At 39.7% G+C, this 27004-nt stretch overlaps 2 protein-coding genes and 1 pseudogene across 2 annotated transcripts; all 3 read right to left on the bottom strand.

Moving 5' to 3' along the window:
- Positions 1–5506: 5506 nt before the first annotated feature.
- On the bottom strand, positions 5507–7031 carry LOC100654760 (olfactory receptor 52D1-like). Its single transcript, XM_064289227.1, has one exon. The coding sequence runs from the start codon at positions 6532–6534 to the stop codon at positions 5584–5586; it is 951 nt and encodes a 316-aa protein (XP_064145297.1). The 5' UTR covers positions 6535–7031; the 3' UTR covers positions 5507–5583.
- Positions 7032–18084: 11053 nt separating this feature from the next.
- On the bottom strand, positions 18085–19249 carry LOC100673450 (olfactory receptor 52H1-like). Its single transcript, XM_003423326.3, has one exon. The coding sequence runs from the start codon at positions 19033–19035 to the stop codon at positions 18085–18087; it is 951 nt and encodes a 316-aa protein (XP_003423374.2). The 5' UTR covers positions 19036–19249.
- Positions 19250–24921: 5672 nt separating this feature from the next.
- On the bottom strand, positions 24922–25864 carry LOC100673744 (olfactory receptor 52H1-like; annotated as a pseudogene).
- Positions 25865–27004: the final 1140 nt, after the last annotated feature.

The raw sequence follows: 27004 nt of genomic DNA, 5'->3' as shown, positions 1-27004 counted from the left end.
AGCATGTCGTTAACCATTTGTACAACCCAGGGACCCTTTCCTCCTAGCCCTCATTTTTATATCCATGGTCCTATCTGCTCTCTAAATACAGCTTCATAATCTTTTCCTACAGAATGGCCCCCAAAGCTCTGTCAGTCACCCCCTACTATTATCCTTTTGTTAATAATAATGTTTTAGCTCTTCGTTTGTGACTCTTAAAGATTTTTATTTTTCTGTTATATCAATTTAAACTTTTTGTCATAGCTGAAAAATCATGGCAATTTTAACCATACGTAGCTTCTTCTGTATTTTAAAATATCTGCTTTTCACTTTTCTTACCAAAATAAGTGGGGGGAAATGTAGACAATCCAACAAAACTCCCAAAATAAAAATATTTCTAGAAGTACTGTAAATGTTGGTTAGAGAAGCATTTTCTCAGTTTTGTTAGACCATTATTAATCATAAGGCAAATTATTTATATTAGACATTATTCTGGCTATTAATTGCTGTATAAATAAACTGCTTCAAAATTTAGTAGCTTAAAACAGCCATCTTTATTTTGCTCATGAAACTGAACTTTAGGCAGGGCTCAGCAGGGACGGTTTGTTTCTGTAGCATTCGATGCTGGCTGGGGCTGCTTGAGGGTTGACTCCCTTCGGCATCAGATAGAATGGCTTAAAGGCTGGGGCCAGAATCATCTGAAGACTGGTACACTTAAGAGTCTGGTGCTGGGCTGGGAGGATCCAAACAGCTGGGGCTTTAATAGCTAGGGATCCTCAGTCATCTCTCTTCACCTCTACTTTATATCTACAACATGGCAGCCTCAGGGATCTTATACGTCAGTTCAAAGCCGGAAGTCCTAGCTTACTGCTCATCTTTACCCTCTCCCTAGAATATCTCCGTATACTATCCAGTCAGCTTTATACCAAAAAAAAAAAAAAAAAAAAAACCCACTGCCATCGAGCCGATTCTGTAAACCCACAGGCCCCTAAGTGACACAAACGGCTTGCACTCGACTCCTAACCTAAGGGTTGGCAGTTCAAACTCACCCAGCAGAGCCGTGGAAGAATAGGCCTGGTGATCTGCTTCCCTAAAGATTATGGCCAAGAAAACCCTATGGAACAGTTCTACTCTGTGGCACATGGGGTCACCAGGAGTTGGAATCAACTCAACAGTAACTAACAAGAACAATATTTAATTTCAGAGAAAATATGCTCCTCTCCAAGAGCCAAAATTTGGCTCACTCCTATTGTAATAAATGATACAATCCCAATGCAGTTTGTGTCCCACTGAGGGGCTTTTGCCTGTCTGTCACATACTAATTTATCTTATGTATGAGGAATAATTCCTGGAGACTTTCAGATATTTAAAGCCTATAACATTTCAGTGGACCTCATTTACCTCAGGACACCTAGAGACTTCCAAAATGAGTAGGTATGGGTTATTCAGGAAGCTCCCAGGGGAGGTAAGTAACCCCCTCTTCCTATGCACTATCAAAGCCTTCTCTTCCAATAGGTAAAAACAACTAACCATCTTCCTCTTAGCTACTCATGTTTTTGTCATATCTAAGACCTCATGCTGTGCCTGTGTAAACTGTGATTAGGCTAAAGGAAAAAGCCTCCTGGATCTCTGTAATATACTCAGTTGGATTTTGTTCAAGTTTTTTGTGGCCTGAGTTTGGTAATCTAGGGCCCCTGTTTCCATAGCCTATTGTATGGACGAATAATCATTTAACTTCTGGCAATTGGCTGTGGCAATTGCCTGGAGTCTTAAATGCTATTGCATAGGCATTGGAACATCAGATAATTCAACGGAATAAACACGTAAAGCTAACTACAGGCTGTGTTTTCCTGACAACCTTCTGATCAATAAAATTCTGATAATGGTGTAGATCTGGATTACCCAAATTAATGTTTTACAGGCTGATTTCATCTGCCTTTACCAAAATAGGAGAGTGAGAAATAAAAATTTAAAAAAAGAAATTATCCCTGCCAGTTGTTAGGCTGTGCTGTTCCAAAGTAAACAGAAACAAAAGTTACAGAATATAAACAATATTCAGACACTGCCTTTCTGTAACAATGTGTGGAACAAGAGAGAGGAGAGAATAATCCAGAATTAACTCTTCTGGCAAACACAAGTAACTACTTTTTTTTTTTTTTTCCTGTTGCGAAGAATATACACAGCAAAACATACACCAATTCAACAGTTTTTACATGTACAATTCAGTGACGTTGATCTCATTCTGAGTTGTATAACCATTCTCACCCTCCTTTTCTGAGTCGTTCCCCCCATTAACATAAACTCACTGCCCCCTGAGTTTCCTATCTAATCTCTTGAGTTGCTATTGTCAATTTGGTCCCATAGAGATAGTTCTTAAAAGAATATAATGCTCAAGGCAGACATTTTTTACTAGTTAAGCTAAAATAATATTTGGTTTTAAGAAGAATTCATGGGCTATTTTTGGTTTAAGGTTTAAAGATTATCTCAGGACAATAATTTCAAGGGTTCATCCAGCTTCTATGGCTCCGGGAGGTCTTTAACACATGAGAATTTTATATTCTGTTCTATGTATTCCCCCTTTTGATCAAAGATTCTTCTATATAGAATCTTTGATCAAAATTCAGTAATGGTAGCCAGGCACCATCCAGTTCCTGTGATCTCATGGCAGAGGAAACAGTTGTTCATGGGGGCAATAAGCCACACATTCCATATCCTCCTCCTATTCCAGTCTCTCCCTCTGTTGCTCCAGGTGAATAGAGACCAGTTGTTGTGCCTTGGATGGCCACTTGCAAGGTTTTAAGACCCCAGGCACTATGCAAAAAGCTGTGGGGGTAGAACGGAAGCACTAAAGCACTGTTAGGCAAGTTAACTGAGATGTGCCATGAAACCATGACCCTCAACCTCCAAGCCAAGGAACCAAATCCAATGAGGTTGTCCATAGCAGCCTTAGCAGCTACACTTTTTGTTTTCTTTTTTTTTGCCATTGTTGTAAGTATACCTATCACACATTTTTTTGCCAATTCAACTTTTTATAGGTGTACAACTTCTTGACAGAAGTTGCAGTTATTGGCTGTGAAACCATATCCTGAGGCAATGCAATTTTTACGTCACCATTAACCTCCTTTCCCCATCCCTCCCTTCCCTGGTAACCACTAATAAACTTTGCTCTCTATACTTTTGCTTTTTCTTGTTTTTTTTTTAAATATATGTTAGGCCATACATTATTTTTCCTTTTGTGATTGACATATTTCACTCAACATAATGTCTTCAAACTCCATCCATATTGTAACCTGTATCAAGACTTCACATCTCCTGGTGACTGAGCAGAATTCCACTGAATATATGTAGCACATTTTGTTTATCCATTCATCTGTTGATGGAAATTTAGGTTGTTTCCACCTTTTGGCTATGGTGAATACTGCTTGCAATGAACACTGGTATACAAGTCTTTTTTTGAGTCTCTGCTTTCAAGTCTTTTGGGTATATATACCTAGGAGTGAAACTGCTCGGTCATAGGGTAGTTTTATTTTTAGTTTTTTGAGGAACTGCCACACCATTTTCCATAGTGACTTAACTTCTTATTTACCAATGTCAATTCTAACCCAAACTAGACAAAATATATTAGGATGACCAATCATCAGACTAACCCCATTTCTAGACCACTCCCAATCCAGAGTTACTCCTTCAACTTCTATGATTCTTCCTAAAAATTGTCCAGCACAATCCACATTTCATAAGAGTCTCCTCCCAACTCTATTATTAGTTTCCAAATGGATCCTCCAGGATGCTTCTCTCTTGCTGTAGCAAAATCAATAGACTTAAGTTTATTGACTATAGGTATGTTCCTGGTGTTCTTATGCTGATGGATTCTTAACTGTTTCTAACAGAAGAAAGAGTCTTCCTTCCTTCCTTCCTCCCAATATATACGAAGCATTTTATAACAATTAACTTTTTGATAGCATTTTTCTATAGGTATGACTTAGTTGTTCAACATGAAAATCAAGACAGAATCAAGAACATATTCTCAAATTATGGACAAGTTGCATCCTTTTGCCCCGGCCCAATAGAGAAAAGGGCTTAGAGCGAAGATGGACCATAAAATAATGACTATTTCACTGTCTAAACAACAATTTGCTTATTTTATTGTGTGCATAGTCTCCTCTTTATTTCGTTTGCACCTTGTCCCTGCAAATGCCTGTTCTATTGTAATTACCTGACTCCCTGTCTCCCGAGATTGAATGTTTCCTAAAGTCTGGCACTGTCATTTATTCCCCTGGGAAATTCAGTGTCCCTAGTACCCTCAATAAATAATTTTGAATAAATGCCTAGGTATATGAATGCATAAATGAACAATGTTTCTAAATTTCTTGCAAAACATTTCTGGTTTATTTACATGACCCTCATTCTTCAAAACACTATTTTACAAACTAAGTCAGCTAGGCTGGGACCTGTAACAGATAAGACTGTGTTTAGTGTGAGTCTCAGGCCTTAGAAGAATGAAGAGATACAGACACTGACGTTCAAAAGTGGAACAAATGCTTTAGAAGATAGTGAGTTTCTGATGAATAACATATAATGAAAAATTGACTCTAGAGAAGATGGCTGTATTGTGTAGGAAGGTAAACTATCTACTTGCTTTGGTTTCTTCTCGTCAATAATAATGAGTTTAAACATACTTATGTGGAAGACAAGCCTGTACTTGTGTGAAGGTTGACTCTTTGGAGAAAAATATTTGTCAACCCTGACTTCATCAGCCCAGATAGCACCAGCAGGAAACTCTAGCTACATGTTATGTTTCATTGTCCTGGAAATCCTTATGTATCCAAAGGGCTGTTAACTAGCTGGCTCAAGTAAGGTAAGAATAAGATCAGAAAGAATCCATGGCAGCTCAAAGAAAACTTTCCATGTAAAACTCTTCACTCTTAGAATAACAGAAAAAATATAAAGATCATCAATCATAGGTGGGTATGTTAGTTACAAAGCATCGTCTTTTGAATTCATTCCTTGAGACACTTGTTCTGTGGCTTTCCTGTGGATATATGCCTTCCAGACTTCTCACAATAAGGCACTCAGCATTCATTCTCATCTATTTCAAATGTAATCCCAGATCCAGAAGATACCAGACTTTCATAGCCAGCCCTGGAATACTGGTGCAGATGTTACTGCAAACACTGTAATTAAAATAAAGTGCTGGCTGTATATTTATAAATAAATCTGTGTGTGTGTGTGTATTCTCGATTATTTGATGTATTAATAGTTCTTTTATGACCACTTTTCTTCTACATCCACCAGAAAGTAGCTTTCCATATCTTTTACTTTCAGAGTTCTGCATGGCCTCCTGACTTATCCCTAGGAAGGTTTAAGACCTATAGTCTCATTAACAGGCCACATAATAGCTTCACAGGAAAACAGTAGTTTGTATATTTCCCAAGACTAGAGGAATTGTTCTGAATACTTCAAAAAACTCTCAGATAACACATGCTACTGACCTGCTGGAACTAGCATAAGCAGCAACCGCTGGTCCAAGGATAAGGATTGCTGAGGAAGATGGGAAATTAAATATAACATTTCCTGATGATGAATGGGAGCATATAGATAGTATAGCTACCTCCTCTCCAGACAAAAACCAAACAGTCTCATCTGAATCTGTTTGGTATTAATGCCATAGACCAGGGGGTTTAGAACAGGTGGCAAGAGAAGATAGAGATTTGCAAGTACAATGCGGACCTGGGGAGATACATGGTGTCCAAACCGGTGGGTGAAAAAAGAAAAAAAAGCAGGGATGTAGAAGACAAGAATCACACAGATGTGGGCTCCATAAGCGCTAAATGCTCGGAATTGGGCATCCTTAGAGGGCAGGCGCAACACGGCCTGCAGGATTAGGCCATAGGAAGTAGCAATGAGGACCACACCCATGCCAGTGACAAAAAGTACCACGGTGAGACCATAGATAGTGTTCGGCTTAATGCTGGCACAGGCCAGCTTGGCAATACCCATGTGCTCACAGTATGTGTGGGGGATGATGTGAAGTCCACAGAAGGGCAAGCGTTCAATGAGGATGACGAAAGGGAAAACAAAGAGAAGACCACGGGCTACACATGCCAGACCGATCTTCCCAATCACAGTGACATTGAGGATGGATGTATAGTGAAGTGGATGGTAGATAGCAACATAGCGATCAAAAGCCATGGCCAACAGGACAGCTGACTCGGTGGCAAAGGCAGTGTGAACAAAAAACATTTGGGTGAGGCAGTTAAGGTAAGAAATTACATGGGACCTAAACCAGAAGATTGTTAGCATTTTGGGCAGTGTGGTTGAACAGAGTACCAAGTCAGTGGTGGCAAGCAGGCACAGAAAGAGGTACATTGGCTCATGCAGAGCTCTGTCCATCATGATGACGTAGAGGATGGTGCCATTGCCGACCAAAGCAAGGATATACATGGAGCAGAAGGGGATGGCAATCCAAGCATGCTGGTCTTGCATCCCAGAGATTCCCAGTAGAATAAATGTGGAAGGGTGGAAGGCAGTGCCATTGCAGACAGATGCAGAGACCATAACGATGCAAAAAACAGATTTATCTTCTTAAAAGGTGGCTAGAAAATGAAATTGAGTCATCCTAGATGCCATTTATTCCTCCTAAGTATACTTTGAATCCCTTGGCTTTCTTTAATTCCCACCAAAGATGCTCAAATTTATGCCTTCCTCATTTCTTGCCTAAGTTTTTAAAGTAGCTGTGTAACTAATATGCCCACTTGCACCATTTTTGTCTTCCAGTGAAGCCTCCACACAGCTGTCTAAATAGTCTATCATGCAAATACAGTCAACAGAAATGCAAATTAACCTTTCTTACTGGATGCTGTGGAGTCCTTGTGGCACAATGGCTAAGCATGTGGCTGCTAAACAAAAGGTGGCAGTTCAAATCCACCAGTCTCTCCTTAGAAACCCTATGGGGAAGTTCCACCCTGTCCTACAGGGTCCCTATGAGTCAGAACCTACTTGATGGCAATGGGGTTTTCGGGTTTAGTGGATGCTGTGTAGAATCTCTTGCATTAACCCCACCTGATCTACCATTTACCATTTTTCAGCATGTCTGGGCCCTAGGACACTGACCTCTGTGAACTACTTCAACAGACTCCCTTTCCCTCTCACTTACAGTTGGGTTTTGCAATGGTAAACAACAATAGGAAACTGGATGGAGGAAGAAGACCAAGGTCAGGGATTCATTCTTTCAGCTTCCTCCCAGCTGGTTAGCAGCAAGCTGGCTGGACCCCTCTGGTTCTGGTTTCCTTTGGTAACCATATCCTCCCATCATGCCTGCAGGCCTAAGGGTTGTAGCAGCACCTGCTGTTACTAGTTCAGGAAACTGCACAGGCCCTTTTGATTTCCCTACGCTTATCCACATCTTTGCAAATGGTTTCCTTGCTATGCTCCCCTCAAATTGCTCAGTTTGAGTGTGTCACCTGTTTCCTGCTGAGATTCTGTTGCAAGGATATACAAAGCTCTTCTTGATCTTGTTCTTGGATACCTATCTAGCGTTATTTACTACCACACTCCACCAAATACTGAAAGTTCCATCCTTATTTAAGTGCTGCAAAATGCTCAAAGCATGTTTTCTCAAACTTGCATGATTTTTCAGATGACTCTTTATCTGTCCAGGAAAGCTGTCCTCATTTGATGACCTGGCAAATTCCCAAAGGTCATTCAAAAATCAGCTAAATATGTGCTCTTCTATGAATCCCTTCTATAACCCCTTCTCCTATGATGTTTCTATACCTTCAGTAGCCTACATTAGGAAAGACACAAATTGTTTTGTAACTATGTGTATCTCTCCTCCCCATTACACTGTAAAATTTTAGTCTTATTTTTCTTTGATATCCTGTGTCTATGCCTTATATACATTAGACACACAAATCATCAAGTAAATGAATAAAAGACTGAACACAGTATTTGAGTTTTTAACAGACTTGGATGAGTGACTAGTGCTGAAAAATAATGTCTCCTCCTGGGAGCTTTCCTCATGGATCAGACAAGATCTTTCCTAGCTAGGTCTATGACTCCACTATGCTCTTTTCACTCTACATACTCTAAGAGGTGTTCCTATCATCTTTTCTTAGTATTTATCTAATTTTTTTTTTAATCAGCATAATAAATTGCTGTCATTTTTCTTGATTGGCCACATGCTTCAATTTGATTATAAATCACATCTGCCTTAGTCTGCTTTGTACACTTTAGAATACGAGCTCCCATAGGATCAGTCAGGCCATGGGCCAACATAGGTGGTATTCTGGAAAATCTCCAAGGAGAAGAAGTATGCCATGAGAAGGGAAGAAGAAAGGCAGGTTGACTCACCTGAGTTAATAGATGAGTTAAGTCAGGGAAGGTTTTCTGGAGTGCTTGGGCCTTCATTTGTGGTTATCCTAATAGGATATAGGAGAAGGGAAAGAAGGAATTATGGAGCCATCTTGCCTTGAGAGACTCCTACAGGTGAAATCAGAATCATCATTCTTACCTTCTAGAAGTCTGGTCTTCGGAACTCAAAGATCCTCATTTTTCAAAGGGACATTAACTTTAAATTCATTCAGTGGTTCTCACCTAAAAGGAATTTTAGGATGTGGAAGCATTTAATATGGGATCAAACATTTCCTAACAATTATAAAGAATAAATTAAAAAAAAAAAAACCCTACCTTTAATTCCCTGTTCACCTGCAACTGCGTTATTAAAAGGCCAATTCATAATGCATTAGGAATTTTGTTTTAATAATTGTAGTATCTGTTTCTCATATACTACTGCTAACAGTCACTATAGTTATAAATTGTATACATAATAGTGTTATTTTTATTACAACTTGCAATTACTGATGGAATTAATGACCTAAAAATAGAGTTCACTGCCAAGTCTACTATAATTTTATATGTCCTTAAACATTCAAAAGTTTGGTTATAACTGCCAAAAAACAACAACAACAAAGTGATTATAAACATTTCAATGCCCATCTAGGAAAAATGTAAATGTTTTTGGCTTCTATCTTCTAGCTGAGTGTTTTAAACAATAGATAAATCAGTGGCAAATAATCTTGTCATCCACCTGCGATATAAATCATGAAGAATTTGTAATTCAATCATTGTGATTCTTGTCTCTCAAATGTGACTTTCTGAAATGTGGTCACCTGGCCGTTTTTTGCACACATCTAGTCATAAGAAATATGATTTCTTGAGGCTGCTGTTCACAACTTTAGGCCTTCTGTGTTTGAGAATATTTTGTCTTTCACTAAGACCGTGTGTATAAGCACAACCAGCACGATTCCTCTTCATATTTTAGCATATCTTAAAACACATGTAATCTTTCTAAGGCTGCTCTTGAATTTCATTCTTTTGTCAAAAATGTTATTATTTTTTATGTGCCAGGAATTCTTCCAGGTGTTTGATATACATTGAAGAGTAAGAACATGCATGTTTCCTGATATATTATGCTTATAGTCTAATGAGGAGACTTCATTATTCAAACTGTCTTCAATATACGTATAAAAATACTACCCTGATACTTGCTAAGAAGGGAAGTTACATGAGCCAGGTCCTACACAGGGAGAGCTTCCCTGAGGAAATGAAATTTAATCTCCAAATCTGAATCTTCCTTAAATGCTTCAAGCATTGCTTGTACCACACTATTCCCAGTGTCATCACCTTCCTAAAGCTCTTCTTTGATGCTCAAGTCTGGAAGATAAGAAATCAGGCCCTACATTCAGATTGCTTGGTTCAAATCTGACTTTATTGCAGCTAAATGTTAACTGTAATACCTTGAACGATTTTCTTAATCCTTCTGTTCTCAGTTCCTTAATGTAAACTTCAGATAATACATATTTCCTGGGGCTCTGCAGAAGAATAAAAGTGATGAGTTATACAAAGCAAATTACACAGTTTCTATTATTTAATAAACATTAACTATAATACTCACTGTTCTCTCTCATGATTTTGCAAATCTCTGAGTCCATCACTTTGACTTTGCACTTATTTCTCAAAAAAGGAAACTCTGCTTAGTTCCTCAAATAGTAAGATACACTGGCCTTTCTTGAGTCTGTAATCCCAGAGCAAGGGCATTATAGTTTCACTTTCTTTTTAAAATCAAGGACTCTCTTCAGAGATATCCAAGGCTGATTCTCATTTAGCTGGATTAGCTGGACCTTCACAAGATATGAGACGAAATGGTTGCCCAAAGATTCCAATCCTATCCATACATCAATATCAATGAGTTCCCACCGTCACTCTCCCTTGACATAAGGAATCATTTTGACATTTGTGAACCATCAACAAGAAAGGAACAGATGTGTTCTATGCTGCCCCCAAGAGCAGAGTAAGGATGAATGAGGCAGTCACCTAATTTTTCCCAGGAAAAGACAACCAGAAACTCAGGATGCTCAACAGGTTCTTTGTGGGCTTCTAATGTTTCTGCACATGAAATCCTAGAATTCTCTACACTGAGGAAATTATATTTGGACAGTACTAACTAGACTTAGATACTTAGAAGAATGGGAGGGCAATCAGGTATGTTTGCTCATACCTCAGATATTCTTGGAGGTGCCATGGAGGTTTCATGTACTCAAGAACAAGATTAAACACACTGGAGTCAAGGCAATTCCAACTCCTAGTGTCCTTATAGGACAGAGTAGAACTGTCTCATAGGGTTTCCGAGGCTGTAATTTTTAGGGATGTAGACTGCCACAACTTTCTCCTGTGGAGTAGGTCTTAGGTTGAAACTGCCAACCTTTTGGTTAGCAGCCGAGTGCTTAACCACTGCACCACCAGGGCTCCTTAGGAACAAGATCACTCACTGACAAATAGATATGGCTTCACTTTTACCTGGCTTGCCTGACCAAAAAAAGTGAGGGCAAGATGCAGTTATTGCCAGGAACTTCTAACTTCATTATAGATTTAAGAAAGTCTGCTCCAAGAGATCCCTCTGATTGCTTTCTTCAGCCAATAATGAAAATAGCAAGAGGCTGGAAACTCTAATTGCAACATCAAGGATTCAGGTGGAAAGCAAAGAAGGACTTCCTGATAATAAATTTGGGTATGCAGTAAAGCTAACCAAATACCTGAGGAATTCAAGGAGCTGTACCTTCGCTAATGAGTCAGGAGACTATCTCAGATGACCTCTGGAGTAGCCAAAAACTTCAGTATCTTCGTATGGATTTTCCTACCTTTCTGTCTTCCCCTACTTCTGCTCCTGGTTTTACAAAACAGTCTTCAACTCTATTCTTTCCCCCTCATCCATTCAAAAGTCACCCCAGCTTCTGGGGCGAGCAGCACTGGGAAAGACTTGATTCAGCACAAGTAGCATAGTCCCTGGATCTGAGATCTCACTTCATTTATCCTCACGCTTGAAAGGGTTTTTTGGTCCAGAGAGGCTGTGGTGTGGCTCAGAGGCCCAGTGGTCCCAGTTGCCACAAACAGAGGTGAATTTGCAAATATTATCTCTGGGGAGGCATACTAGTTCCGTCAGCATCTTCTTTTACGGGATGGCCATTTTTTAAGATTAATACCTGCCCAATCCTTCTACACATACTCACATTGATCTGGAAGCATTTTCTGCTATATCATGTCCCCAGTTACCCACTAATCCAATTACAAGACTTTAGGCAAAAAATGTAGCCTAATTGTGCCAGACTGATGGAAAGGGCAATGCAGGGAGAAGAGGGGAGACATAAGATGATGAAAAAATGAGGAGACAAAGTAGAGATTAAAAGTACTTAATCCCATTTGTGAAAAATACCTTAAGTTGGCATTTTCACACTTCCTTTTATTACCTAAGTGGCTCATATTGCCTGTGTTCAGAAAGGAATCATTCTGTTTAATCTGAATTCCTCCAGAATGACCTTGAACCTGACTCTTTATTTCCCTTTAACATTTTGATGCCATCATTAGGTGTAATTCCTTGCCTTTTCTCCATCTAAATACACCAGATGACAAGCTACTAAATGAAACTTACTGTTAATTATGGGCCAGTGAGAAGACACATACTTTTCCCATAGTCCACTGAGAAAATGACATCTTCTTCTCCATCAAACTTTCAGGCCAAGAAGCTGGGTATATCGGAATGGAGATCAGACTTTATGTGCTGGACTGATTGGGTCAGGAAAGGCTCCTATAAATTAAGGTGACATGGGGAGTACATACTAGAGAAAGATGTGAAAGTGGACAACAGCATTTCCTTCTAGAAGCAGGAACTATCCAGGGCATATCTGAACCATAAGAAGAGAATTTTCCAAAGGAAGAAGGATAGACAAGGTCTAGTCAGACTCTTTTAAAGTGCCCTCACCAAATAGATCTCACATAATTGTAAACACCTTAGCTAGCCTCTCACCACTCTCCTTTCTACCTCATTCCAGACCTTAGCACTTAGCTCATCGATATTGAGCTATAAACACGTATTCAGTCCTCAAAAATATTTACAATTTGTCTCTGACCCTCACACAAATTGATGTGCAAGTTAATTCAAGTTGTTTAGAAAGTAACTGGACAGTAAGTATAAAGAAACTGAAAAGGTGGTTTTCTTTAATCTACTGCTACCATACAAAGGATTCTATTTTATATAGGAAATAGAACAAACAGAAATAAGACAGATACAGATCTGAATCCATCCCAGCTCTGACATTTACTAGCTGAGAAATTTTGAATAAATTATTACCTTTTTCAGACCTTGATTTCCTCTTCTGCAAAATACAGCTATTAACACACTTTAAGTTGGTGGCTCTGAAACTTTGCCACACAGTGGAACCACCTGGGCTTTTTAAGAAATGTTGAAGCCTCAATCCTGCCCCCGAGACGTGCTGATTTAATTGATATAACATGAAATCTGGGCATTTAAAAGCTGATGGATTATCTAGGCACTGAGGTGAGAGTGTACTGGATGTACTTGAGAAGCTTCTAGAAGGCAAATATGGCAAAAGCAGAGTGAGCAAGGGGAAAAGTAGTAGAGAATGAGATTAGACAGGTAAAAGGATTAAGTTTGTATTGTTTTCTGTAAAAGAGATTTCTCATTCTTATATCTATTGGCTTCTTCTCTCCTTTCTATATATAAGAGAGGGCCCCATGCATTTAGATGGGGCCACGTGGTAATAATAGAAGTGGCATATGTCAAGACAGGGCTGAAATATTTAAGAACAAATGTGAATACTCTATGCCCTCTTTTCTCCTGCTTCAGTGACAAAGGAGGCCTGTGCTGCAATGGTGAACTCAAAGAAGAGACAATTGCTAAGGCAAATCCTTAGGTAGACATTAGAGTATGGAGTTTAGTGCACAAGCAGAGGATTTGGTTTTGGATAGCAGCATCCATAGTAACTAGAGGGAAAATAGAAATAAAAGTGCAAATGTAGGCAGGTGGGCGGATGTGGTTGTACATACATGTGGACATTCTATTCTTCCCTCTGTGTTTTCAGGGAAGTAAAAGCAATGCCATCTATCTCTAAGGGTTATGATAGGAAAGAAAGTATTTGAAGGTTGAGGAGAGAAGAAAACGTATGATGTTATCTTCTAAAGAGTGGGCAAGTAAACGAAAAGGAAAATGTAATATAATTGCCATGAAGTACAAAATGTTAGGTGACCAGATCTCCCAATTTGCTCAGGACAGTTCCAATTTATGTCTGTTTTCTATGTGTAATTGGAGCCCTGGTGGCGCAGTGATTTAGACCTTGGCTGCTAACCAAAAGTTTGGTAGTTCAAATCCACCAGCCCCTCCTTGGAAACCCTATGGGGGCAGTTTTACTCTGTCCTATAGGGTCACTACAAGTTGAAATCAACTTGAAGGCAATGGATTTGGTTATATGTAATTACCAGTAGTTCCTGCCTTTCATCCTCAAATTATACGAGTCTCCTAAATAATTTTTCTTAAGTTAGCAATCTTACTTTTAAAACTAGGTGAGTCAGCACATTTACAACTTTTTACCCCATGGCTTCAGGCACAAGGTGGGTGGAGAGTTACATTTAAAAATGGCCTCAGCATTGCTGAAAAAGCACAATCATGTGTTTCTGTGTGTGTGTGTGTTAGACAGGGAGAGAAAAGAGAGAAATGTGAGGGTGTATTAAAGAGTGGTTCTAAAAATGGACCATGAAATTAAAGCTAAGGAAAGAAATGAAAAAACTTAGTTGTATCAGTTAATTATCAACACCTTGGAATTCAAGGACTATTGAATTGAGAAGTGAAGTAGAAAAACAGGAGAGGGTGGAAGGGACTGGAATGTCTAAAACTGAGATTATAAAGAACTTGCAAATATTTGTATGGATACATATTCTAAGATATTTCCAAGGAATGAAGTAGATGAGGTAGGTTGGAAGAAAAGTGAGACTACTGAGAATCCAGTGATTCCAGTTATCAATTGCTGTGTAACAAACTACTCAAATATTAATCATTTGAAGTAAAATTTTATTATTATTTCTCATTGTTCTGCAGATTTATAGAAATCTACTGAGCTGTTCTCACTTGAGGTGTCTCTATCTCTCTGTCAAGTTGCTCTAATTACATTTTGATGGAGCTGTAGTCATCTCTAACTAGAGTAGGTACATTTGATTCTGGCTGTTATCTAGGAGTTCAGCCAGGGCTGACCACCACATAACCTTTTCCTGTGGCTTGAGATTCTCACAGCATGGTGGCTATGTTCTGGAGAGAGTGTCCAAAAGGCAAATATTCCAAGATATGGATGGAGAAGTTGTAAGGTTTCTTATAACCTAAATTCAAACACCCCAAAATGTCATATCTACTGCATTCTATTTTTCAAGCTAGTCCCTAAGGCCAACACAGATCCAAGGGGTGGGAGATTAGATTGTACAACTTGGGGTAGTGGCAAAGCCATAATGCAAAAAGGGGTGAAAGATACTGTTTTGTCCATCTTTGGAAACTAAAACATCTAACAACCTATCCTCTTACTACATTAATGCATGTCCCTTCCTACATGCCAAATGCATTCATTCCATTTCCTTAGACCCGCAAAGTTTCATTCCCATTATGGGATCAGTTCAAAGTACAGGATTTTATTCCTCTAAATCAGGGCAAAGTATGAATGAGGTTCCTTGAGTATAGTTCCTTGTATATAGCTCATTGAGTGCAATTCCCCTCAGTTTGAGGACCTGTGAACTAAAGAGATGATTATCTGCCCCCTACGCATCCAATGAGGAGCCCTAATTGGGCACTGGTTAAGCTGTTAACCAAAGGTTAGCAGTTTGAACCCACCAGCTGTGACACAAGAGAAAGATGTGGCAGTCTGCTTCTGTAAAGATTTACAGCCCTGGAAACCCTACGGGGCAGTTCTACCCTGTCTTATAGGGTTGTTATGAGTCAGAATCGACTCAATAGTAGTGTGTATATGGGTATGCATCCAATACGCAATGGTTATACACAGACAAGATAACTGCAACAGTTCCTCATATTCAAAATTGTGGCAGTGGGAGAGGCATATAGCAATCAATGGTCCATTATAGTTCTAAAATCCAGCCAGGGATATATCACCAGATTCTTAATAAGGACCAGATCCTGCTCCCTGGGAATGGTTCTCCATGGCTCTTGGCCTCAGGCTCTGAGCAACTGGGTTCATAATCTATGTCATCCTTGGTTTTCAACGAGAAATGACCTGTGTTTATAGTTGAGGGGCTTTCCCACCCTGCTTCCTACCTAAAGGAAGTTGGAGACCCAAAGACCTCTTTTATTTTTGCCCTGGGAGTCCTGGGTGGTACTAATGGTTAAGTGCTAGGCTACTACCTGAAAGCCTGGTGGTTGAAACCCATCCAAAGGCACTTTAGAAGCAAGATCTGATGATCTGTTTCTGAAAGGTCATAGCACTGAAAACTCTATGGAGCAGTTCTACTCTGCACGTATGGCTCACCATGAGTCAGAGTCAACTCAATGGCAACTAACAAATGTCCTTTTTAGTCCAAGCTGATGGTACTTGTACATTTCTTTCTAAAACTTTGTGAGTTTTCTATGAATATTTTAGGTTCACTTCATTAGAGAAGGAAACCCTGGTGGCAGAGTAGTTAAGAGCTATGGCTGCTAACCAAAAGGTCAACAGTTCGAATCCACCAGGCTCTCCTTGGAAACTCTATGGGCCTGTCCTACTCTGTCCTATAGGGTCACTAGGATTTGGAATAGACTCAATGGCAATGGGTGTTGTTGGGTGTCATTAGACAAAAATCACACTCACAAGTATCTTTAAAACTGGTCTCTTATTGATTTTGACTCAGAGTTACGGTGCTATAGTAAATACCTTTAAGATTCTTGGAGCTTCTTTGTCTAATTAAAAATGTTTATACAGGACATCTTTAAATGTGTCTCGATTCTTAACAAAGAATCTTACAGCTTACTTTGAAAGTCTTTTGTCTTCTGGAGAGATTGGGAATAAAACTCAATTTTATATTTGAACCCAGCCAACCTTGACCCTTTGCATTGCCTCTAAATTCTGCTTAGACACTGAACAATTTCATGGCCTCTCCATGTCACTTGGGATCCTTATAGCACGTTGTTGTTGTGCCGTCAGGTCGGTTCTGACGCATAGGGAGCCTGTGTATGACAGAATACAACACCGCCCAGTCCTGCACCATTCTCTCAATCGTTGTTATGCTTCAGACCATTGTTGAAACCACAGCATAGTGGCTGGATCCCAAGAAGGCGTGTACCAAAATCAAGCATTTCAAGATACCAGGAAGAAATCTGGTGGTGCAGTGGTTAAGCACGTGGCTACTAACCAAAGACTGGCGGTTTGTGCCTACCAGCTGATTTTGTGGAAGAAAGATGTGGCAGCCTGTTTCAGTAAAGATCACAGCCTTTACCCTATACAGCAGTTCTACTCTGTCTTATATGTTTGCTATGAGTCAGAATCAACTCAATGGCAATGGGACAGGAGCCTTGGAAGCTTCCAAATGTCACATCCACTGCATTCTATTTGTCAAGCAATCCTTAAGGTCAACCTAGATTCAAGAGAAGGGGAATTAGATTTCAACTGTTAGTGTGGGAATGGCAAGTTCACACTGCAGAAAAATCATGGGAAATGGAAGGTATTGCTGTGGTGTCTTTGGAAAATACAATCTTCCACTCGAGTTGTTAAAGAATGACCTATGTGGACATTAAAATCACAAAGAATAGTGATAAAAGTAATTGTGGAGAAAATCATATTGAAAGAGAAGCTAAAAATCTTTAAAGAAGGAAGAATGCCCAGGCTGAAGAGAATTGCAACAAGTAGAGATAACTGATAATGTATTTTGATGATACGTGATTTAAAGTTGGACAGTTTTAGGATAGAGTAATAACATTACTCCAGGACATGGAGCACACAGGATAACCCAGACCCATCACCTTACTGGGTTTTTTTCCAGACCCAGATAATAACTACAAGATCAAGACTTTGGGTTTTTCACAGGGCCAGGACTTTTCCCATCTGAAAGGAGCCACAATTTCTTCAGTATCAGAATCACCTAAAGAGTAAAGAACACATATGTGCATTGAAGTAGAATAGAGCCTACTGTACTACTTTGTATTTAGGGTAGTAAAAAAAAAAAAAAAAAATTTTTTTTTTTTTTTTTTTTTTTTTAGGGACTTGTAATTTTACCAAGATCCCCAGATAATTCTGATACCCACCAAAGTCCGATTGCCACAGTTTTAGATGGTTTATTTTCCTGGGGGGTTCTCAAAAGAGGGTAATCATTTTCTGTTAGCTTTACTGACTCTCATCTGGAAAGTGCCCTACAAAAAAAATGGCCTCTACTCTTCCCCTTTAATCTGTTTATAAGAATATTAATCTATTCTTATTACATATGATCAAAATCTTATCCCGTAAATCTTGGAAATCTCATGTCAAAATGAGATAAAAATCTTCTTTTTGTCAGTCTTTTAATGCAGACATGTTGTCTTCAACTCTCCCCTCCCCTGTTTATTTATTTATTTTTTTTGCCTGCCTCTCTTGATATCTAACTGCTCATCTTGTCTCACTGATTTCAACAAACTATAATAGATTTCTGGGGTTTCATGAAAATTTAAGCCAATATTAAATAGATTCCAGATTTTTTTTAAGGTACTCTAAAATCAATATGGTTACCTGTTTTGTTTCTCAAGCTCTTAACCGAATATCACTGGGTCCCTTTGGGGAAGAACAGAAGGATGATCTTATCCCGAATCTGCTTGGTCTTCATGCCATAGATAATTGGATTGAGTACAGATGGGATGGCTACATAGAGGTTGGCAAACATTATGTGGAAGGAGTGAGGAATATTGTGACCAAAACGGTGGGTGAGGACAGAGAACATGGCTGGCGTGTAGAATACAAGAATCACACAAACATGGGAACCACACGTGCTAAGGGCCTTCTGGCGGGCATCCCGGGATGGGAGGTAAAAGATAGCACGGAGAATGAGAGTGTAGGAAATGCCAATGAGGATCAGGTCTGAGGTGACAGTCATTACCGGCACAGCAAGGCCATACCAGATGTTGATGGAGATGTCCGTGCAGGCGAGCCGGGCAACGCCTATGTGCTCACAGTATGTGTGAGGTATAATGAACGTTCGGCAGAAGGGAAGTCGTTTTAAGAGGAACACACATGGAAAGATGATACAAAAGCTCCTGCTGATAATACCCATCACAATCTTAGTAATAATCTGATAAGTGAGAATAGGAGTGTATCTTAAGGGGAAGCAAATGGCAACATAGTGATCAAATGCCATTGCCAGCAGAATTGCAGAATCCATGGCAAAGCTGTAGTGGAGAAAAAACATCTGAGTAAGGCATCCAGGAAAGGTGATTTCCTGAGGACCTAGCCAGAAGATACTGAGTATTTTGGGTACACATGTATTAGACAGAATGAGATCTGTAGCAGCCAGCATAGAAAGGAAAAAGAACATGGGCTCATGGAGGCTGCGCTCCGTGGAAATAAGATGGAGAAGGACACTGTTGCCTGCAAGGGCCACGAGGTAGATAATGAAGAAGGGAATCCCGATCCAGATGTGGAAGTGCTCCAACCCTGGGATTCCCAATAGGATGAATGGGCCTGGATTGAAGCTGCTCACGTTGAATACAGCCATCATGATCTCGGAATGGATGTGACTGGTAAAGTGAAAATAAAAATTTCAAGGCTGATTGTTACAACGATCTGCAGACATTCACCTCTGAATCTTCTCCAATTTCATCCCCTCACTTTCAGCTCTAGAAAATGATAAAGTATCCCTCATCTCTCCTTTTTATTGATACATATCTGTCAAATGTTCAGAAACAATTTAAAATCATAACAGAAGTAGTATTGAAATAATATTTTACTAGAAATAAAAGTCATATAACTTTGGACTACAGTTACCACCAACCCAGGAGGCCCCCTGAGAAACTGTGTGAGCAAAACAGCATTAGCCAGAGGAACATTCTATCAGTAGTCGGGGCTTTGGAAGAAAGTTCAGTGTGAAATCTCCACCTTGATGAACTGGAATACAAGTGCATAAGCTCACAAAGGGCCTAACAAAGGTAGGCTGAATGTCAGAAATCTAAGCAGACCATGCTGTCTCTTTTCTTCTTTATTCCACTCCCCATACTAAAACATATGTTCTGCTTCTCATCGCTGTTATAGAAAAGTTCACCAAGATAAAGAAAAGATGTAGAATATTCTTCACTAAAACCTAAGATTGAGGTGGTTAACCTACTCCTTCAGTCATTCTTAGCTTGGAAAAGTTTTCAAGAAAAGAAGCCTTTATAAATTCCTGTATCAGATTTGTCTCATAGAAAGAAGATAGGACCCTCTGCCCAAACCTCATAGATGACAAACCCCGAAACAGGGAGCCTAATCTCCTGGAAACTTTCCAAAATAGTATTCTTGCCCCTGCCTAGCCCACATAATACACATTCTTGGGACACTTCAACAAAATATTTCAGCCAGTCTTCCAAAACTCTTCTTTTTTTTTTTATGACATGATACACAACTCTTTTTCTCCAACCAAAGTGATCACTCATTGTTTCTACTTGTCCCTTGATTGTTGGAATTCTGCAGTGCTCTGTCCATGCCCACTGCTTTCTCAGTCAACAATTCCATCTGGTTATCTCCACAAATGCCAAAGCTTCAACTGTCACCCCTATGCTGAAGCTTCGGAAGTTTATAAACCTTAGGACACGTCTCGCTCCTCAACTCTGGGACTAGTTGTCTTTATGCCCGTCATCTTCACACGGAACTCTCACAGGTGCATCCAGCTCAGCATGTTCCAGACAAAGCCTTTTCTCTTTCCTCGGTTCTAAACCTGTTTTTTCCAGTGTTTCATAACTTAGCAAATGATAGTACAACACAGGCAGCTTCTCGAGAAACCTTGAAGCTATCCTAATTGCTACTCCCTCACACATAACCATCCTTCTCATCTTCTGAACAAGCACCACATCGCGGTTATTCAGTCTCTGAATTTCTCTATATCACATCCACCTTTTGCTACTGCTTACACTAAGGAGCCCTTGTGGTGTAGTGGTCAAGAGTTCAGCTGCTAACCAAAAGGTCGGCAGTTCAAATCCACTAGGCACTCCTCGGAAACCCTGTGCGGCAGTTCTACTCTGACTTTCTTAGTGCCTCTTAGCCTGCCCTAGGCTCTCCTCAAGAAAATAGGCCATTGCCTTCGAGGACTAAGACAATGCCTTGACGGCAATGGGTTTGGTTTTGGAAACCCTGGTGGTGTAGTGGTTAAGTGCTATGGCTGTTAACCAAAAGGTTGGCAGTTTGAATTCACCAGGTACTCCTTGGAAACTCTATGGGGCAGTTCTTCTCTCTCCTATAGGGTCACTACGAGTCGGAATTGACTGGATAGCAATGTTTTTTTGGGGGGGGGGCCGTGGCATTGACTATTCTATTTACCATCATCATCTCTTACCAAGGCCTCTACAGAAAATCTCCTAACTCAAACATATGTATGTTGTTTGAACAATTTGAAAGTTCAGGAAAAAAAAAATAAAATAATAACATTTCTAGGTATTGTCAGGTCAGTCTGCATTATTCAATTAAAGGAAATATCACAATAGTTTAATTTTACTTATCTTTATCACTTAATGAAGTGTAAACTTTAAGAGGGCAGAAATCCATGTCTGCCTATTTTATTGTTTTTTTCCCTAGAACAGTGCCTGGTGCAGATTGTTCAATAAATATTTATTAAATAAACAAATGAAGGGAAGTGTATCACCAATAGACTTCAACATTCAATAGTGTTGTGACTACATTTTACCTATGTTCCTTACCATCTGATTCACCTACCTCTCCCTCAACACTGTACCCTCACAGACTACTATAAAAGTACATGGTGGGCTCCTACACTTAGACTCTGGGACATAGAAGATCTGAAATACTGGGAAAATTTGCTCCCCATTTTAAAATATGCCTGAACTAGATATAGACATTCAGCAATCAACCCAAGGAATCCACAGTCACACCCACTGAAAGACATTGGGAGATGGTCTAGAAGGAAGGACATAGTAGCACCTCTCTCACTTCCCCTTCAAATGTTTAAAAAAAAATTTAGATACAGTAAAAAAAATATCCTTGGCTTTACATTTCACTCTTTATTGAATCTTTCCATCTGTGACTAACTGCATTCTCCTTAATCTACTAATACTGTCTCTCTGTCTTCGATCACAGTTCCTTTTTATCTGAACAGTATTTTGCCTTTGCAGACATTCTCCTCTCACCTTATTTACTGGTCTCTGCCTGGTTGCTGAGCATTTCTCTCTTCTCCGTTAAGGCTATGGTTAATGTAAAAACACACCCATGCACAGCCTACCCCGGTGCTAAACACAGGACAGGGATTTCAGTAATATCTTCATTATGTATGCTAGTAATCCATGCCTTGATTTTATTTTTCATTTTGTGTTGAGTGTGTCCATGTGAAGATTTCCCCTTTGCCCTTTTGAAGGATAGAAGTGTCCTTCATTGGTCCATGGATCACAGACCCATTCCAGAAAGCAACTGTTCTAATCCATTCAGTATATATGTGCCTCCAGGGTGTTGGGGTAGTGCATAGATTAGTGCTTGCCTTCATGATCCCAAAAGAACAACAGGATACTCAGTTACAAATGCACTCACATATACAAACTGTGCTTGCACACATTAAAGTACCTAAAATAGTCCAAGGTAGCCTATCAAACTTCAGTCTCCAGACGGTTGTTCCCAGTCTGGTATTCCTAAATCTATTATAACCAACATATTCTCTTTAATTTTTTTTATGTGTGTAGGCTTAGAAACCTTTATCTCAAAAAAAAAAAAAAAAAAGGGAGGGGGAAAAGAAATGTTTTGAGGGGAGCAGCAAGAGGGGCTCAGAGTTCATTTCCTAATAGACACCCTCTTTTCAATCTATTTCCTCACCACATGTTACTTCTAGAACCTATGCCCAAAGTTCTGATCTTGGTTTTTCCTTTTTCCTGGAGCCCAGCATCTTCTCATCTCTCTCTTTTCTCCTTACCAGTTCTACTCCTCATCAGCTTTACTCCACACCAGTTCTACAGTGAATCCCACCAGTTTATACCTTGGAGATTCTGGTCCTAGAACTGTTTTGCAAAGGCAGTGTAATGACCAGAGAGTGGAGAAACACAGCAGGCAAAAGATGGACCAGAGGACAAGAGAACCAGTCCCAAGGTCAGGAAGGATAGGCACAGAGAAAAAAGAGACAGACATAGAATCATGCTCACAATAAGAAGGAACAAAAATGGAGCCTGGAGGAGTTACGTGTAAATGTTCATCCCTAGTCTTCTCTGGGAATTAGAGACAAGTTAGAAGAGAGGGCCTCTGAGCCAGGGGGAACTCTGGGCCCCAGATCCCAAGGTCCCAACTCTCATTGTATGATATGAGCAAGAATTCAAACACATTAACCCCTTCCCAGCCTAGGAGCCTACATTTTCTCTCATATTAGTGTTGACTAAGAAATTTTGGGATCCAGGAACATAGGATACCTAAGTCTCAACAGGGTCTTGATGTAGCTTGATCTGCAACTTGATAAAGAAGCCCTGGCAAGAATTAGATTTACCGTGTCCCCAGCCTAGTCGAGAATGCCTCAAACTCCTTGTGCAGGGACTGTTTCATCTTCTGCTGAATCCCTGGCAAAGCTTATTTCACAATGGATGCTCAATAAATGACTGTTGGATTGAAGTAAATCCCCACCTGGCCTGAGATAATAAAACCCTGGTGGCAGCACTCACTGTGACTGCCTTCTCCCCAAATATGAAGAATTCTCTCTTTTCAGATACTTTCTTCAATGTCCAGCGTTGATTGGCAGTTTTCTCCATGTTCCTTCAGTGATGAATCTATTCCTTGCTCTCCCTGCTTTCTTTGTGCTCTAACAAAATATTTAACACCTCTGGAAATCAGTTTCCACATTTGTGAAATGGGAGTGATAACTTGGAAATTTTTATTTTAAAGAAGATCTCTGAGAAATAAGTGAGGATAACAACTATAAACTTACTATGGATTCCATGATTCTCTGGAATTATCCTTCCCATAAGGTTGTATTATAAATCCTACTATTTATAATTTCATTCACTAATTAAAACTCATTTGCTTCAATTCATTTATTCCATAGATATATATCGAGTGCCTATTATGTGCTGGGAATTTTGCATGTTGTGGAAATACAATAATAAATTAGGCAGACACTGACCTGATTCTCAATGACCGGATGGTGGGCATAAATATGAAACAACTAATTATAAAGAAATCACTTTATTAAAGTTGTGATAAGTGCCTAAAAAAAAGTACATTGTACAATAAGAACGTATAGAAGAAATACTAATCTAGTATGCAGAAACAAAGATGGAATATTTGAGGAAAAATTTTTAATTGAAGCCTAAGTAGGAGTTGGCCAAGCAAAGAGGAACAAAGATCACTACAGGAAGGAGGGACAAAGAGAAGCTTGGTGCATTTGAGAAGATGAAAGTAGGAGAGTATGGCAGGATTATTAACCCATTAATGTCTTCTCTGTGAGTTCGTTTACTCCAACTTCTCCGAAATACACAGTTAACTTCAGCAAGATTCCTGGGATATTTTTCCAGGTGAGTGAAGTGGAGCAACAGGTGAGTTTAGGATATATGCAAAAAATGACTGAAATAATAGATGTTATGGATTGAATTGTGCCCCCCCAAAATATGTGTTATAAATCCTAACCCCTGTACCTATGATTATAATCCTGTTTGGGAATGGGTTTTTGTTATGTTAATGAGGCAGTGTCAGTGTACAAAGTAAAACCAAGCTCACTGCCATTGAGTCAATTCAGATTCATAGAATCTTAGTGTAGAGCGTATCTTAAATCAATCTCTTCTGAGATATAAAAAGAACAGATTGAGTTGTCAACAAAGCAAGCAAGCAGAGATGGGGGAAGATAGATGCCAAATCACATGGCGAATTCTAAGGAATAGAAGTTCAAAAGAGACAAGGGCCTTCCTTGAGAGCCCTACATTCAGACTTCTAGCCTCTTAAACTGTGAGAAAATAAATTTCTGTTTGTTAAAGCCATTCACTTATGGTATTTTTGTTATAGCAGCACTAGATAACTAAGACAATAAATTATGAAATTTAAGCTGGATAGAGGGGGAAGAAAGGAAAAGTTGGGAATAATGGCATAGAGGGAGGGGTTTCTGGTGAAGTTGGAACATGCATGAAACATTTACTGGGAACACATAGCGTGCTGGGTATTTTCATAGGGCAGTTTATAAGAAGATGTCTAGGACTAAGTTTCTGCTTAGGAGCTACAATGTAGGCGTGGATAGATAAATACATAAGCATAATGTAACAATTTTAATGATGACATTAAATATATAAGATTCTCATTCTTCCTATCCCTCCTTCTTTTGCTTTGCACATTAGCAGGACATTTCAAATTAATAATAGTTACGATTTGTTTTATGTCTTCCTACATTATATATGTTTCACCAAATCAATTTTACCCAAAGTTCTCCTTTGGTAGTCCTTCCCACTTATTGCATCTTCTTCAAAGAGAAGAAGAGAATAAATTTCTCTTGGATCTGCTTGGTTTTCACTCCATAAACTATAGGATTTAGAGCAGGCGGGATGGTGACATAGAGGTTGGCAAATAGGATGAGCACATGCCTCGGGACACTGTGCCCAAAGCGATGAGCAAGGATGGAGAAAAAGGCAGGCGTGTAAAACATGAGAATGACACACACATGGGATCCACAGGTGCTAAGGGCCTTTTGGCGGGCACCCTGGGATGAGAGATGGAAGACAGCACGGAGAATGAAGGTGTAGGAAACAGCAATAAAGATCACATCTGAGACGACAGTCATTAGTGGTACAGCAAATCCATACCAAATGTTGATGGAGATGTCAGCAGAGGAAAGCCGAGCAACCCCTATATGCTCACAGTATGTGTGTGGGATGATCCTTGTCCTACAGAAGGGCAACCGTTTCAGCAGAAAAACATCTGGAAGGATGACAGAGAAGCTCCTCACAACAATGCTCATCACAAGCCTAATGATCACCTGTTGAGTCAAGATGGTGTTATATCTCAGGGGAAGCAGATGGCCACATAGCGATCAAATGCCATAGCCAAGAGGATGGCAGAGTCCACTACAAAGCTGAGGTGGAGGAAGAACATCTGAGTAAGACAACCAGAGAAGGTTATTTCCTGGGAGCCAAGCCAGAGGTTACTGAGCAGTCTGGGCACTGTGGCAGTGGATAAGATGAGGTCTGTGGTGGCCAGCATAGAGAGAAAGAAAAACATGGGCTCATGAAGGCTGTGCTCAACTGCAATGAGGTAGAGAAGACTGCAATTGCCCACAATAGCCACAAGGTAGATGATACAAAATGGAATTCCAATCCATATGTGGATCTTCTCCAGGCCAGGTATGCCAACAAAGATAAAGGAACCTGGGTTGTAACAGCTCAAGTTATGCATGGCCTCTTCAGTCTGGGATCTTCTGGGTCTTGAGCCCTGAGGAGAAATCAACTGTCAATATGCACTGCGAAAGCTAACAATTCCACTCTGGTGCTGAAGGTGGTTAGAAATTGAAACTGCCATGTTCAGAGTTCCTGAAACCCTGGTGACGTAGTGGTTAAGTGCTACGGCTGCTAACCAAACCATCAGCAGTTCGAATCCTCCAGGTGCTCCTTGGAAACTCTATGGGGCAGTTCTACTCTGTTCTGTAGGGTTGCTATGAGTTGGAATCGACTCGACGGCACTGGGTTTTTTTTGTTCCTGTCCCCTTGATGAGCTGGTACCTATAGAATTGGCTAGCTATTGCTCCTTCTCTTTTCCATGGACCTCACTTCATTTCTTTACATGTTTACTAATCTAAATAATATGGCGTGGTTATTTTGGTAGGTTGAAATAGCCGAAGATCAACAATTTCATATGACTAAACCTAAATAAATAACTCTATTCCTTTCTCAAGAAAAAACATGAGGTATAAAGAGAAACAGAAAGAGAGAAGGAGAGAGGGACAGGAAGAAGAAGAGAGAGAGGTTGAGAATAATAAACATTTAGAATATCAAATGGGATAAACTATGTTTCAGACAATGGGTTTGATACAACAAACTGAAGACTTTGGGTAAAACTGGAGGAAAAAATAACAAATGTCTGCCTTGAATATTACACCCTTTTAAAAACTATATATGATCAAATTGACAACAGCAACTCAAAAGATGAGACAGAAACCTCAGGGGTCAGTGAGTTTATGTTAATGGGGAGAAATGGAACAACTCAGAAAAGGAGGGTGAGAATGACTGCACAACTCAAAGAATGTAATTGATGTAACTGAACTGTACGTGTAGAAATTGTGGAATCAGTGTATGTTTTGCTGTGCATATTCTTAACAACAACAACGAAATAAATACATATATTTAAAACTGGAGGAAAAAAAAGATGAAAGTGGAAGGAAAAAGAAAGGGCAGATTCCAGTCGTTGACTAGTGCATGAGGTTTTGTTACATAAACCAAACCTGGTGCCGTTGAGTCGATTCCGACTCATAATAAGAACTGAAATGTGCTTCAGATTAGGATGTATGCTTACTGGTGTTTGGATATAAGAGAATGAATCTA

The sequence above is a fragment of the Loxodonta africana genome, chromosome 7 (genome assembly GCF_030014295.1).
Source record: "Loxodonta africana isolate mLoxAfr1 chromosome 7, mLoxAfr1.hap2, whole genome shotgun sequence".
NCBI lineage: Eukaryota > Metazoa > Chordata > Mammalia > Proboscidea > Elephantidae > Loxodonta > Loxodonta africana.
This window is presented reverse-complemented; position numbering and strand designations above follow the sequence as displayed.